Source organism: Trichosurus vulpecula, chromosome 2 (genome assembly GCF_011100635.1).
Source record: "Trichosurus vulpecula isolate mTriVul1 chromosome 2, mTriVul1.pri, whole genome shotgun sequence".
Classification (NCBI taxonomy): domain Eukaryota; kingdom Metazoa; phylum Chordata; class Mammalia; order Diprotodontia; family Phalangeridae; genus Trichosurus; species Trichosurus vulpecula.
In genome coordinates, this window is record NC_050574.1 from 450,880,986 (window position 1) to 450,896,250 (window position 15,265).

The window sequence follows — 15,265 nt, forward strand, 5'->3', positions numbered from 1 at the left end:
CAGAATAAGACAGTAGTGGGTCATTCAAGATTTAGCAAAAAGAGACTTACTTAGGCAAAGATGAGTGATATTCAACAGGGTTTGGCAGTGAGCATGCCTCAAGTAGATTCATTTGAGTGAAGCTCCCTGGCACGAGTTATTCATTGGTATTTCATGAGCCAAAAGTCTGAGCATGGCTGGATTTCCTTGTGGCCATCTTATATTCAGGTGATGAGAGAGGAATATGAGCCTAAGCCTAGAGGATGATGACAATGTTGTCGTTCAGTAGTTTTCAGTCATGTCTGACTCTTCATGACCCCATTTGGGGTTTTCTTGGCAAAGATACTGGAATGGTTTGCCGTTTCCTTCTCCAGCTCATTTTACAGTTGAGGAAACTGAAGCAAATAGGGTTAAGTGACTTGCCCAGGGTCACACAGATAAGAAGTATTTGAGGCCAGATTTGAACTCAGGAAGATGAGTCTTCCTGATGCCAGGCCTGGCACTCTACCCCCGTACCACCTAGCTGCTTTGCAGTATCAATACTTTTAAGGAAAAACTAGAATAACTTATATGGATGGGGTGTGGAAATATAGTTAGGATAGTGCTTTGGCTATACCTAGACATAAATAGACTGCATTATATTATTAACAATCACTTTCCTGTAAGAAATGGCATTAAAAAATCATGTGGAAAATACATGATTAGAAAAGGAGGCAGCTCTCACATAGTGCAAGCTGTTGACTTAGAGCCTGAATCCTACCCTGCTACCCAGGAAACATTAAAAGGCCTAGATGAAGACCTCTACCATATAGAGCAGATTTTCTTTGAAGCATTTCTACGAGGATAGGAACAGGAATCGTTCAGGGTGAAATGGTGTGGATGGACTGTGGGGTGGACTGTTGGAGGAAGTACCTCCATTAATGAGATAACAGGTCCATTGGCATATAAGTAGAGGAGGCAAGAGGAGATAAATGAAATCACCTGAGTGTTGGATCTAGGGCCAAAGGATCTAGGTGTTTGGATCTCTACTCTGCCACTTGTCCCTAGAGAACTCAATTCACCTATGGGGGAGGGTCTCAATGTTATTATCACTAACATAAGGACACATCTGAATGAAGATGGGAAAGTCCTCTAAGGACCTTTCCTGTTTTAAAATCTTATGATAGGTTACAATACTGTAGAAAAGGCAGTCGAGAAAAACTGTCAGAGAGGAGAAAGGGGGAGGGCAAGAGGAAGGATAACATCAGAAATGTTATCACTTGTAGATTCACCAAATTATTCACTCTTCATAGTTAGCAACTGTCAGTAGTATTCTTCATTCATGAAAAGAATCTTTAATGAAATCTTACAAATATCTAGATCTGTGTCAATCCTCATGTAACACTCCCTCTACGTTATTCCTCAAAATTACACTCACACATAAGAATTGGGTCACCAGAAAGTGACTGCTACCTGGAGTTTAGGGTTAGGCTTGTGGACGGCTTCTCTTATCACTGTAGTTCTCAGTTGGAATTCATCCCTCCCCAAAAAATATAGGGCACACTGACCCACAAATACACATAATATTCTTTAAAAGAGTGGAGTCAAAGTTAAAGTACAATAGAAGTGAGGCACACATGCAGGATACATGTACTGCCAAAAGGTAAGGCACATACCAGTACTATATTGTTTGGAAGTCCTTTCTCTTTTACTAGAGTTCTCCTATAGTTCCCCTATTTTGAAGTGTCTCTGCTGGGTGGGTCCCTCATCTACTCTCTGTTCTTGAATTCAAAGCCACTATTCTTCTCTCCTGAGAGGAATCACATTTTTTTCCAAGCCATATCTTTCTCCCAGCTGGATACGTTGTCCCCTACTGTTCCAGTAATTCAATGATATGACTGAAGATGTTAGAAGAACACCTTTCCCTCCCTCTGATATAGGCAAAAAGATCTGCCTCCACAAAGTGTTTCCAAGCCTGGCAAAACTATTTAAACCCACCAGAGATGGGGCTCATTTGTTTCCTCAGCCAATGGCGCTTGAGTAGATTCTTTTAAAAATTACTTAATTAATTAATTTTTAGTTTTCAACATTCACTTCCATAAGATTTTGAGTTTTAAATTTTCTCTCCCTCTTTCTCCTCCCTCCTCCCCAAGACAGCATGCAATCTGATATAGGCTCTACTTACACATTCATATTAAATATATTTTCACATTAGTCATGATATAAAGGAGAATTAGAACTAATGGAAGGAACCATGAGAAAGAAGAAACAAAACAAAACAACAAAAGAAAAGGATAGCAAATAATTTGCTTCCATCTGCATTCAGACTCCAAAGTTCTTTCTCTGGATGTGGATAGCATTTTCCACTGTGAGTCTTTTGGAGTTATTTTAGATCCCTGCATTCCTGAAAAGAGCTAAGTTATCGCACAATGTACCTGTTTTTGTGTACAACGTTCTGGTTCTGCTCTTTTCACTCAGCATCAGTTCATTTAAGTCTTTCCAGATTTTTCTGAAGTCCACCTGCTCATCATTTCTTATAGCATAATAATACTCCATTACATTCATATACCACAACTTGTTCAACCATTCCGAATCGACGGACATCCCCTCAATGTCCAATTCTTTGCCACCACAAAAAGAGCTGCTATAAATATTTTTGCACATGTAGGTCTTTTTCCTGTTTTTATGATCTCTTTGGGATACAGACCTAGAAGTGGTATTGCTGGGTGTAACAACAATGTTACTTGTAGTTACTGTGCCTGTGTAAGGCCAATAACACCGGCACACAGGAAGGGTGCTAGCACAGTTTCTTTGATCTTTTTCTAAGGAAAGCAACTTTAAGGGGTTAACAATATTACTTTAATTAAACATACATTTATCATTCACTTAGTTCAGGGGGAAAAGCCAGAACCCTGGACTTCAGAGAGAATACAAACAGAAATTACAAGCAGAAATTATAAACAGAGCAAAATAACAAATCAACAGACAGGCTTCTGTCTGACCTTAGCAATACATACATAGTTACCAGAGAGAAGCATCAACATCTGAGTTTTCAAAGCTGGGGTGGGGGGTGCCTCCTTAACAGCCACCTAGACTCTCATCTAGTCAAATCACAGGAATACTCTTCCAATGAGTGAGCCCCAAGCAAAAGGCTAACCTCAGAGTATATATACACTTCTTCAGGGTCAGAGGGTGTCACAACCATGTGACTCAAACTCATGTGACTTAGGCTTTCCTGTGACTCAAGCAGGTCATCAAAGACTCTTGATTCAATCAAAGGCAAGACTCAAAGACACTTGATTGCCTTAGTGACAAGAAGCACTCCAAAACAAAAGACAACAAAAAATCCCACTTTGCTTGCCATTACACTGGGTCAAAGGGTATGCACAGTTTTATAGCCCTTTGGCTATGCCCTTTGGGCATACTTTCTTGGGTAGATTCTTGATGCAATTAAAGAAGTTTATACCTTATAAAAGGAATACAGGGTATAGACAAAGGATGGAGAAACTGCAGCCTCAATGTGGCCACATGTGGCCCTCTAGGTCCTCAAGCGCGGCCCTTTGACTGAATCCAAACTTCACAGAACAAATCCCCTTAGTAGAAGGATTTGTTCTGTAAAACTTAGACTCAGTGAAAAGGCTACACCCAAGGACCTAGAAGGCCACATGTGGCCTGCGGACCACAGGTTCCCCGCCCAAGGTGTAGACACATCTTGTTTATACATTAAAGCTTCATCGTGTATGACTACATTCTTTTTAAACTTTATTTTCTAATTCTAAACTAAAGCACCAAAAAGAGCTTTTCTATATAAATGGCAGAAAACAAAAAGCAGATTCCATGTGAAACCACCAATCTCTATTTCATTCTGCTTGATAAATATATATATGTGTGTATAAATACTAAATTTTGCATATTACTTTCAAAACATTCCTGCTTATCTTTGCTTCCTTCTGAATTTCCTTCCGTCCTCATCTGCGCATTTAAACAATGGTCCTCTTTTTAGGGGCACTTCTATTAACCTCCTCCATTCAAACGCCCCTTAAATTAAAAGAGAAAAAAAAGGAAAAGCCCGCGTAAAAAATAAACTTAATCAGGAGAAATGAATCCACACAATGTTCACATCCAAAAAATGCATTTCTCTGCATTTTCTGTTCATCACTTCTCTGCCAGGAGTTTAGTAACATGCTTCATCATTGGTCCTCTGGACCCGCGGTTGGTTGGTTCTTTCTTTGATCAGATGTTGTCTTTCAAAGTTGTTTTTCTTTATAATGTTGTTTTCTTTGTATAAATAGTTCTCCTGGTTCTGCTCACTCCACTCTGCATTAGTTCATGCTACCTAGGATTCTTTTCATTTGTCTGTTTTGTCATTTCTTAAGGTTCAATTATATCCCATTACAACAATTACTATTGGGCCTGGAGCCAGGAAAACCTGAGTTCCCTTCAGCCTCAGATTCTTACAAAGTGATCTTGGGCGCATTGACTCACTTAACCTCTGTTTCCGCAACTGTAAAATGGGGCGATGATAGCACCTCCTTTCCAGAGATCTGAGGAACAAAGAAGACACTTTTTATACAGGGCTCAGGACGGTGCCTGGCAAACCCTATGTGCTATATAGAGGTTTGCTACAACTGCAACCCTTATTTGTTTAGCCATCCCCCCACTGTCAATCCTTTTATGCTGTACTCTCTTCTTTTGTTTCCCTCCCTCAACATTTTAATCCTCCCTTCAGGGTGAGGAAATCTGTTTGGTTTGTGGCTATTTCCTCTCTGGCATCTTCCTCCCTCAACCCCATCCCCACTTCTTTCCTTGCTGAGCTTGATGTATTTCTACAATGACCTACTTACATTCTTATATTCACCTGTCCCTTGCCTATTTCGGATAAGAGGGAGGTGGATCTGATGCCCACTGCTCCCACCCTTCCTCTGTGTCTATACGTTTACCTCATGCACCTCAATTATGAGAAATAGCAAATTATACTCCACTCTGCTTCCTTTCTCCACTAGTTTTCCTTCCTTTTACCCTCAGAACAGAACTTCTCTACCTTTGAAACCCCTGTATCATTTAATTCCTTCAATACATTTTGAAGATAGGTTCTGGAGGGAAACTTGTTTCTTCTTTCCCCCTTAGACTATTAGTACTACATCATTATAGCACTCCTTCCAATTGTTTAAATAAACTTACCTTTCTTGGTTTCTCTTGATCCTTGTGTTTATATTCTAAAGTTCAGCTCTGATCTTTTCACCAGGAATAGTTAAAAGTCTTCTATTCCATTAAAATCCATTTTTTTGCCTCCTATAAGATTATGCTCAGTTTTTCAAAGAAAGCTATTCCTAGTTATAAGTCTTTGTATTTTGTTCTTTTGAACACTGTATTCCAAGGTCTCCTTTGCTTTCAAGTAGAAACTGTCAGATCTTGTGTAATCCTCATTGCAGTTGTTTGATACTTGAATTGATCCTTTCTAGATTCTTGCAGTATTTTTTTTCCTAGATATATAAGCTCTGGACCTTGATCATGACATTACTAGAACCTTTCCTTCTGGGGGTTCTTTCATGAGGTGATTGGTGGATTCTATCTTCACTTTGCCTTCTTGTTCTGACAGATCTAGGCAGAATTGATTTATGATTTCTTGAAATAGGGTCCAGACATTTTTTTTCTTGGTTTTCAAGGAGTCTAGTGTTTCTTAAATGATCTCTCCTAGACAATTTTCTCCTCTGAGCTACTTATTTTCCTCCCAGTTCCTTCCATAAGAACTTTTATTTCCTTTTTTCTTTTGCTTCATTTCTTCTAGGTTTTGTGTAGACCCTGTAGACAACCCATCTTTTCTTTTGAGTCTCTATTTCCAGTTATTATAGAGTTAGGTTTGCAATACTTTGAATATTAGGTGGTATTTTCTTTGTTCTACTCATCTCTTCCTGAATTAGGGCTTTGTGCCAGGGTGAGGCCCCAATCCCTAATACAATTTTGGGTGTTGTGTGGGATGGTAGGGGTGTTATTTGGTCTCACCTGTTCCCTAAGTTCTTGTGCTGACCTCTACCTCATGGGGTTAGGTTCCTTTTGGATCTTTGGAATTCAAAATGCTAAATATTCACAGCCCTTTCTGACATCTCAGTATAGGAACATTAGGGACCTCAGATTCCTTGTAGCTAGGCTGTTCTAGGTTAGGCACCATAGCACTGTTGGTCCAAGGTTATCAGCACCATGCTAGTCATTGCTACTAGACAGGGCCTCCAGTGTCCTCACCGTGAGGCTTCTTCAAGGAAGCCTAAAAAGTTAGCTCTTGCCGCCTCTGAAGCCAGAGCCTGAAAGGCTACACATGTTCAATCTCTGGTTGCACCTGCGCTGGCTTTATTCAAGGGGCTCCCTTTCTCATTGCCTCATTCTGTAGACAATGTCACTTACTGTAGTTTCTTGTTGGATTTCTTGATCATTATTCTTTGCTGTGAACTTCAGGGTTTTGCTAGAATAGGTATACGGGAGGTGGTGCCCTGCCTCCTGTTTAGGCAATCATCTTAGGAAGATGAGATGGGGAAGGAAACTCCCTCCCTTACCCTTCTATAGAATGTAAATATTTTAATGTGTATATTTAGTTACATTTGCACAATGTTCTCTGTTTTGTCTAGTTGTATTCTTAGATTCCAGGAGATTAATGAAGCAAAGATCTGCTATGCAAAGGTTTTATACAGTATCCAGTACAAAACCTCGCACCAATAAGCATATAATGATTGCTATTTATACAATACCCAATGAACTAGAAAGCTGAAATAAGCTTAATTTCTTCCCATTTCACAATTTGGGAGTGTTGACCTTTAAGTACAGTAAGATCCTGAAATGCCCCTGGAATCAAGGAAATATTAAATTGTGATCAATGTTATTTTGGAATCAAGTATGTTTTATTATATACCAAAAATTTAAAAACTAGTCATCCATGTTGGGTGTACGTGGTAATTCCAGATTAACTGGAATACTTAATTAACTAGAAAACTCCTATCCTTAGTGACTGTGGATGTATAAGAATTTGCTGCAAATGCTTTTTTTTGGATAATGCCAGTTTGAGGGTGGAAAGAATGTTATGTACCCTGTCATGTTTCTTTCCTCATTGTTTGTAAACCAGTAGACTGCCAGGTTTGAGAAGCGCTGGTCAGTGCTGAGAGTGGTGCTCGTCAGTCCTGGTTATATGGTGCACCAAGGACTTCTTATTTATCCAAAAGGACATTATCAAATTCTCAAACTATTCTAATTCACTTTGACACAAAACATGAACACATCCCATACAACTTCAGTTTATAAAATTAAATCAACAATGACGGGTTGTTATCATTCAGAAGAGACTGAGATTCCCTGTTTCAAGCTAGGAGGTGGCTTTACACGTATTATATACCTCGCTAGACATTGTTCACCATCTCCCGTTCCCTGCTTCTAGAATTAATTTATCTCAGTGACCTTCAATCTACAGTAAAAACTTAAAATCCTGCCTAATTTTGTCTCCTTTCCTCCAAGGTGTGTGTGTGTGTGTGTGTGTGTGCGCGCGTGCATGTGCGCGCGCGTGTGTGTGCATGTGCTATAGTGAGCAGTCTTTAATCAAAGTCAAAATGAGTAAGACTATTGGAATCAAGGGTGCTTTGCTATATTGCAAAGGAATTTCTATTTTCAAAGACTAATTTAGGAGCATAGGACAATCACGTGAAGCCAATACGTGTTTCTCCAAAATAGTGTTGAATCTGAAGTTACTGCTCTTCCCTAGCTGACTTGATCCTCTATGATTTGCTCTTTAAAGATATTGAACAGTATGAATCTAGTTAATTCAGCATTATTTTCCCTGATCCCTTGTGTTTTAAATTAATTAGATTGTATTGCATCTAGAAAGAATTGTGTGGTCTACAGCCATCGCATCACTAACTTGGGGTTGGCATTGTTCTTTTGACAACACTTCTAAAAACACTTTTGAGAACATTTTTCTACCATATAGCCTCCTTCCTTCCTGTCCCTGGGAGAAGAATGTTTCCACTTGATCTACTGGGGGGTGGCTCGTCCCTGTTCATACAAATCGGGGAGAGGACCAACAGCTGACAGCTGACAAGAAAAGTGAGACCAATGAGCACTGGACCAAGGGACTTGGACCTTAGAAACTACTTCTGTTTATCAGCTGTCTCCTATCACTTCAGCTCCAACCTTTTCCTCTCCCTCTCCTTGCCTCAATTCTGAGTTGAAAAAGATAATCTGCAAGTATGAAAAATGAGCAAAACAAGGGTAGAAACGTATTGTTCTTTGGTGTGAGCTCATAGAGCTAAGGCTGGAAGGGATATCCTTGACTCCAGAACCAGTAATCTTTCCCCTGTCCCACATGGCCTCTCTCCTGTTTACTAAAAATGTGTGTTCTCATTTTGCTCTCTCTCCTGTGCTATTTCTTAACACAATCTTAACATTAGATTTTTATATGGAGCCTAAATACTGATATTTAAATTGGAAAGCTCAGTGGGGATAGTGTTCAAGTAAATCTTTTATTGATATTCGGTCATTTCATTGGGGACCAGTTCTCCATGACCCTGTCTGGCATTTTCTTGGCAAAGATACTAGAGTGGTTTGCCATTTCCTTTTCCAGCTCATTTGACGGGGTTAAGTGACTTGCCCAGGATCACACAGTTAGTAAGTGTCTGAAGATGAGTCCTCCTGATTCTGAGTCCAGTGCTCCAAAATCTTTACCCAGGCATAAAAGTATGCGTGTGGGAGCACATCCATTTAAGGAGGGCGCCCAGGCCAGTTGTCTCTTCATACTTCAAGATCACTTCAGCCCTGGATTCACACGTCATCGGTATCCTCTCTGCATCTAGAGCCCCTCTGATTGGAAGAGATTGGTGAAGAGGTCCTCCCAGAACCTCTGTTTGAGGAGGATGCTGAGCTCAGCAGCTCTTCATCTCCCCACCTGGCTCCACTCTTCTGGATATCTCCATCATCACACCCCTGAGCAGGGTACCTTCCCTTGCCCTCCCCCACTTTTCAGTTTCCTTTTGGGTGTTGTCTTTTCCCTTCAGATTGTGAGCTCCTTGAAGTGCAGGGACTGTTTCTTTCTCCAACTATGTTCCCAGCACTAAGCACAGTGCCTGGCACATAGTAGGTGCCTAATGAGTATTTATCAACTGATTGACTCATAAATGTCATTTTTCCCCTTTCTGATTACTGTGTTTCTTTTTGTCCGCAGTTGACAGACCTGTTAGAGTGTATGCAGATGGAATATTTGATCTCTTCCACTCTGGCCATGCCAGAGCACTTATGCAAGCTAAAACACTGTTTCCCAACAGCTACTTGCTGGTAGGAGGTAAGATCTGAACTTTCCCTTCATTCCCTTATCTGATTCCTAAGTGAATCTATGGCCTGCCATCAAAATAAAATAACATAAAATATTGTTATATTTTCAATTCAGACCATACAGTGATGGCAACAATTTCTAACTTGCCTGTGTTCTTCTGTCCAATCTATGAAAAGAAAATCATTTTTAAAAAAGCATCAGATAGTGGCAGCTAGATGGTGCAGTGAATAGAGCACTGGCCCTGGAGTCAGGAGGAACTGTGAGTTCAAATCCAGTCACAGACACTTACAGCTAGCTGTGTGACTCTGGACAAGTCACTTAACCCCAATTGTTTTCCCCCCCAAAATCATCCAATAAGAGAGCATGGAGGTAGATACCACCTTTTCTCAGTGCCCTGGAATAATAATAGTGCCAAGGATAACTGGGCTTTTCAAAGTGCCTTTCTCCATGAAATTCAATTATTTAGCAGACATAATCCTATATTTAGGAGAGGATTTAGGGCAAAGTAATTTTATTCCTATTTTTTTTTTACATATTTTTCACCCAGAAGAATCAGAATGACTATGGGCAAGCATGGTCTCTGTCTTTTACACACATTTAATATGTTGCTGGGAATTCGATAAAAGTTTGAATGCAATTGAATATTTATGCAAAGTATCTCAGAGAAAGAGATTTCAATATTGTATGCGTGGCCGGTATGAACAAACCTACGTGGGAGGGTGAGAGAGAGCCTCCACTACCAAATCCCAGTGCATTCTCTTCAAAGGACATCTGCTCTTGATTTTGAGCTAATGCTTTTAATGAGGACTTTGCTCTGCTCTTAATACAACAAGCATGTATAAAACACCTACTGTGTGCCAGGCACTGAGGTTACAAAGACCAAAATGAAACAGTCCCTGCCCCCTGGAAGCTTACGCTCCATTGAGAAGAATAATATATACACAAGTAAGTACATAGAGATTATATACAAGGTAATGTGAGGGGAGGGAAGGGAAAGGGCTTGGGGTAACCACTCAGGAAATTAGGAAGGGTTCTGAATCTGAGCCTTGATTGCAGCTACAGATTACAAGAGGTGGGGGTGAGGAAGGAGAGCAGGCCAAGCCTGGGGGGTCAGCTCAGGCAAAGGTCTAGAGGCTGGTGGAGGAACATTGCATGGCGGGGACAGCAAACAGATCAGTCAGACTGGGGCAAGCATACCATACACGAGGAGTCAAGTGAAATGTCTAGAGCAGTGGAGGAAGCAGGCGGTGCTGGAGAGCTGGGCAGACTATACTGTCAGCCACGCAAGGATGCAGCAGCCTATTCATTATGCTCACACATCTTGGTCCCTCTCCCTGTGTGTAGTTGTCTTTGCTGCTGCTCAGTTGTGTCTGACTCTTCGTGACCCCATTTGGGGTTTTCTTTACAAAAATACTGCCATCTCCAGTTCATTTTTACAGATGAGGAAACTGAGGCAAAAGGGTTCAGTGACATGCCCAAGGTCACACAGCTAAGAAGCGTCTGAAGCCAGATGAGTCTTTCTGACTCCAGACTTGGCACTCTATCCACTGTGCCACCTGGCTGCCCCATTAGAGGGGTGGCTTTCCCTTTTCAAACAGCTTACTTCCTCCTCCCTTCCATGGCGTGTCTTGGTGGTTTTTAAAAGCCAGGCAGGGAGCATAGCTAAAGCCAAAGGAAGGACTTTTCTTCTCTTGCAGCCCTTGTTCTTAAAGACTTGCACTGTCTCTGGAGGTATCTGAATCCCAGATTCATTGCCAGGCTATACAATTCGACATCATTTATCCACGTTGTTGAACTTTTCAAAAGTAGCTCCTGAATCCCTAGGGTCGGTATAAACCAGACCTTTGTTTCTCTACAGTAAAGATTGCTCTCTTTTCCCTCTCTTTGTGAGGCTTTTCTAGTCTACATCCACGTGAGCCCTTTTGTTGATCACAGCTTTTTCACATTTGTCTACTTAAGAAACCAAGTAAACATTTAAAACAAAGGTAAATGCCTCCCAATCTGGGAGGGAAGGTGGTGGTGGGGATGTAAAATGATTAAGTGACCCACCTTAGGATTGAGGGAGAGAGGGGAAGGTAATGGAAAATCTCCAGTACTTTTTTCCCAGCACACTTATGTTAGCAACATAGGATTTGTCCTGGACTTTGTTTATACTTGCATCATTCTTACTGCCCTGGCTCAGGACTCCACAGCCATCCGTAGCCTCCCATCTGCTCTCCGTCCTTCTCCTTCCTCTTTGCTTCCCCATTCCTTGTGTACTTGGCGCATCTACCTCTCCTGACCACAAGTCCACTTCCCCAAGGTCAGGGTCAGCAACACTGCTTAGTTTGCACTCAGGTCAAATCTGAAATCTCCTCGGAGTCTGGAGAACACTGGGAAGAGGACTGTGTGCCCACAGCCAGCCCTCCCCCCGGCTTTCCTTGCTCCTCATCCAAGTCTTTCAATGAAACTTCAAAAGGTGGGTTCTAATCAGTTGGAGCCAAATTGGGAAGGGCTCTGAATGCCAACCAAAGGCATCCTAGTGGTGATGAGGAGCTACTAAAGCTTTTGGATCGGGGATCAGGAGAATCACATGGCCAACCTGCTGTCCTGGGGAATAGTGAAATCCCATCAGCACTTTTCTCTGGATCTAAGTATTCACTGAAGACAAGTTGAGCATTAAAAAGATTTACTAATCGATTAGGTTAGAAGACATAATACTTTAAAGAGCTATAAAAACTGTTAAGTCACTGAGGCATAGCAACATTCTCCAGCTTAACTCTGCCTGACCCTTAACCCTGTCTCTGGAGTCCTATTGTTATCCTGTATGGAGAAGCCCGCCCAAAAGCCTCCCCCTTTAACCTTGCCTTGGTCCCTCTCTGAATGGTAGGATTGAATGTCAGCTGGTCCTGCCTGTGTAAGTACTGTAGCCAGCTCCTCCAGGGAGTGATAGAATAATGAAGAACATATCTGAATGATAACCTACATAGTAGATAGATAGAAGGCCTTCCTACCCCCTGGGTAAGCACCAAGAAGTGCAAGAGAAAAAGACAAAAAAAAAAAAAACAAACCAAAAACTTCCATCTTTCAAGTGGGGTCCAGATGACGTCGCAGTAAACTTGGGTCATTGCTAATCCTTGGTTGTTTTCATGACCTGCTTCCTGGAATCAGCAGGGAGTCTAGAAGCAGAGAAAACTTTATTTATTATGAGCTCTAGTTTTGCAGAGAGAAGTGACGTTTCTGTATTTAAAATATAATATGATGTAGAAGAGGAAAAGGTCACTATTTCATACATACTTCTTTGATACATAGATTTATTTATTCAGTTACAGAAAGGTTGTATCTTCATCTATGCATGGAGTTACCACATTGGGAGTTCCTTATGAGTGGGAAGGTTGCTTGAGAGTGGCAGGCACCTTTACCCCATTCACACAGAAGGTAGGGAAACCAAACAGAAAGGAGTCTTGAGAATTGTTATGAAGAGAGGAAAGAATTGTGTTCCGTAAAGGCATATAAGAGGAGTGGCTAGGTGGAGCAATCTGGCCTCAGACACTTACTAGAGATTGAGGCAGTGTTTCCCTACCAGATTATACTGTGGACCCACAAAATATTTAAATGACCTATGGCAGATTGTTTTGCTGTCCCCGACCTCAGTACAGGGGCTCTGAAAGCTCTGTGTAAAGAGAATGAGCACCCATAACCAACAGAATGCAGGGAAAAGGAAGAGACGATCCCTAAAGCTTACAGGTTCTAGGAAATACTGACAGTTCTGAGGGTTTGTAGAAATTTGTATGAACTTTCAGTGGGGCAGGCACCTGCCAACCACACGTCATTCATACCCATAAAACACCACTGGGCGGACATTGCACACAGAGCCTCCCACCCTCTACCAATCTCCCAGCCCAGCACTCCCTCCACTGCTGATCCCCCAAAGTACAGCTGACCGCTGCGATCTGAATTCCACATATGCCTAGACTATCTTTACATCAATCCTCTTCCTACCGTTTGGCACCCCTAAATAGTCCGGGGGAAGTTCCCAAACCATCAGCTTTCACTCTTCTCAGCTGATTCCCAAGTCAGTGGGAATGTCCAATTTCTGATGATTGTCCCTGCAAACTAATGCTATCTTGATAGAGTCTTCTAGAATTTGTGCTCTGCTAGCATGGTCTTTAAGAGCTAAAATAAGTTACGAGGAGAAGATTTCAGTGGAAGATATACATACAATGTGTATATTATGTGCGTTTGTGTGTATATACATATATACCTGTCTGGGTGGTTTGGGAAGGCAGCTATAACATTTGTGTTACATATCTATGTATACCCTGAGAGAGAGAAACAGTGAGAGACAGAGAGACAGAAAGAGAGACAGAGAGAGAGCAATATCGTGACGTGTTATACATTGTGCTGAGCTTAAAGTTAGAAAGACCTGAGTCTCTCACTCTGACTTACCACCTCTAGGTGTCTTAGACAACTCTCTATGATTTATCTATTCAGTTATAGAAAGGTTGCATCTTCACTGGTGGATGAAGTTACTACATTGGGAGTTTCTTATATTGACAGAATCACTGACCTTTCACAAATATGTGTGTAATCTGCGGCCTAGATCCCTGAGCTCTGGACTTACACAGATTGGGCCTTTTCTTGGGGGCAGACCTATGAGATCTAAAAAGAAGACCTAAAGCTTAATGCCAGAGTCTCTGTGAGTGAGTCATTTAACTTTTCAGGTCCTTGGTTGCTTCCAAGGTCCAAGCAACCAGGTCCTGGTTGCTTCATCTGTAAAATAAGAAATTGTGCTAATAAATATTTGTTGAATAAACGACCAACTGGATAATAGTTTTTGAGGTTTCTTCCAGCTCCTAAAAGATAATCTTAGAATACAGCTTGGGTTAAGGCTTTGAGGCATAAGATCCTCCCAGATCCTGTGCAAGCACTTAAAGGCACGATGTATGTATTATACATAGTCAACAGACTTTTATTAAGCGCCTACTGTGTGCAAGGCACTGGGCTAAGTACTGATGATACAAAGAAAGGCAAAAGACAATCCCTGCCTTCAAGGAGCTTACAATTTAACAAGGGAAGACAGTATAGGAAAGGAAGAAGAAAAGGTAGAGGGTGCTTGTCAAGAGCGGATGATGGAGCAGTTCAGAGGAGTGCACTGAGGCAGAACTGAAAACGAAGAATGACCTTTATTTTACTCCACAGGTGATGCAGAAGATGCAAACCTCTCTGGGAAAACAAAATAAAATTTAAAAAACAAACCACACATAAAGAAACCTCATTCTTATTGAAGAAAATATTCACAACATAAAGGAATGCTCTTTCATTTCTTGTTCCTCCAGCATATTTTCAAGCGTAACTCTTGCCATTTTACCTACTGTCTATTTTCTCATTTGAGTTATTGAATATCAAAGCATGCGTAAACTTAGTTTAAGGGACTGTTGTTAAATTCTTAATAAAAATTCTCTTTTCCTTCAACATAGTGTAGTAAAAAGGATGCTACACTAGAACTGGGGTCAGCAGAGTTTGTTATTGTTCGGTCATTTCAGTCCTGTCTCACTCTTCGTGACCCCATTGGGGGTTTTCTTGACAAAGATACTGGAGTGGTTTACCTTTTCCTTCTCTGGCTCATTTTACAGATGAGGAAACTGAGGCCAACAGGGCTAAGTGACTTGCACACACAGCTAATACGTGTTCAAGGCCAGGTCTTTCTGGCTTTAGGCCTGGCACTCTGTTCAGGAATCAGTAGAGACATGGGTATAAATTTCCTTTCCAACAGTATAACTACAGACAAGTCATTTATTCTTTTTTTTTTTTTGGAGGGGGGAAGGCAAGGCAGCTGGGGTGAAGTGACTTGCCCAAGGTCACACAGCTAGTAAGTGTGTCAAGTGTCTGAAGCCGGATTTGAACTCAGGTCCTCCTCGAGTCATTTATTCTATCTGAACTTGAGTTTCCTCGTCTGTAAAATGGGAATGGGCAACCTCGCAGGGTTATGACTAAGATCAAATGAGATAATGCATGTAAAGT

General features: G+C 41.3%; 1 protein-coding gene across 1 annotated transcript in view; it reads left to right on the plus strand.

The window, feature by feature from the left end:
- Positions 1-15,265, plus strand: part of PCYT1B (phosphate cytidylyltransferase 1, choline, beta) — a 102,162-nt gene that overhangs the window by 42,815 nt on the left and 44,082 nt on the right. The window contains exon 3 of the mRNA XM_036742731.1: positions 9,155-9,271. Coding sequence (XP_036598626.1) covers positions 9,155-9,271 — 117 coding nt within the window. The remainder of the gene's footprint in view (positions 1-9,154; positions 9,272-15,265) is intronic.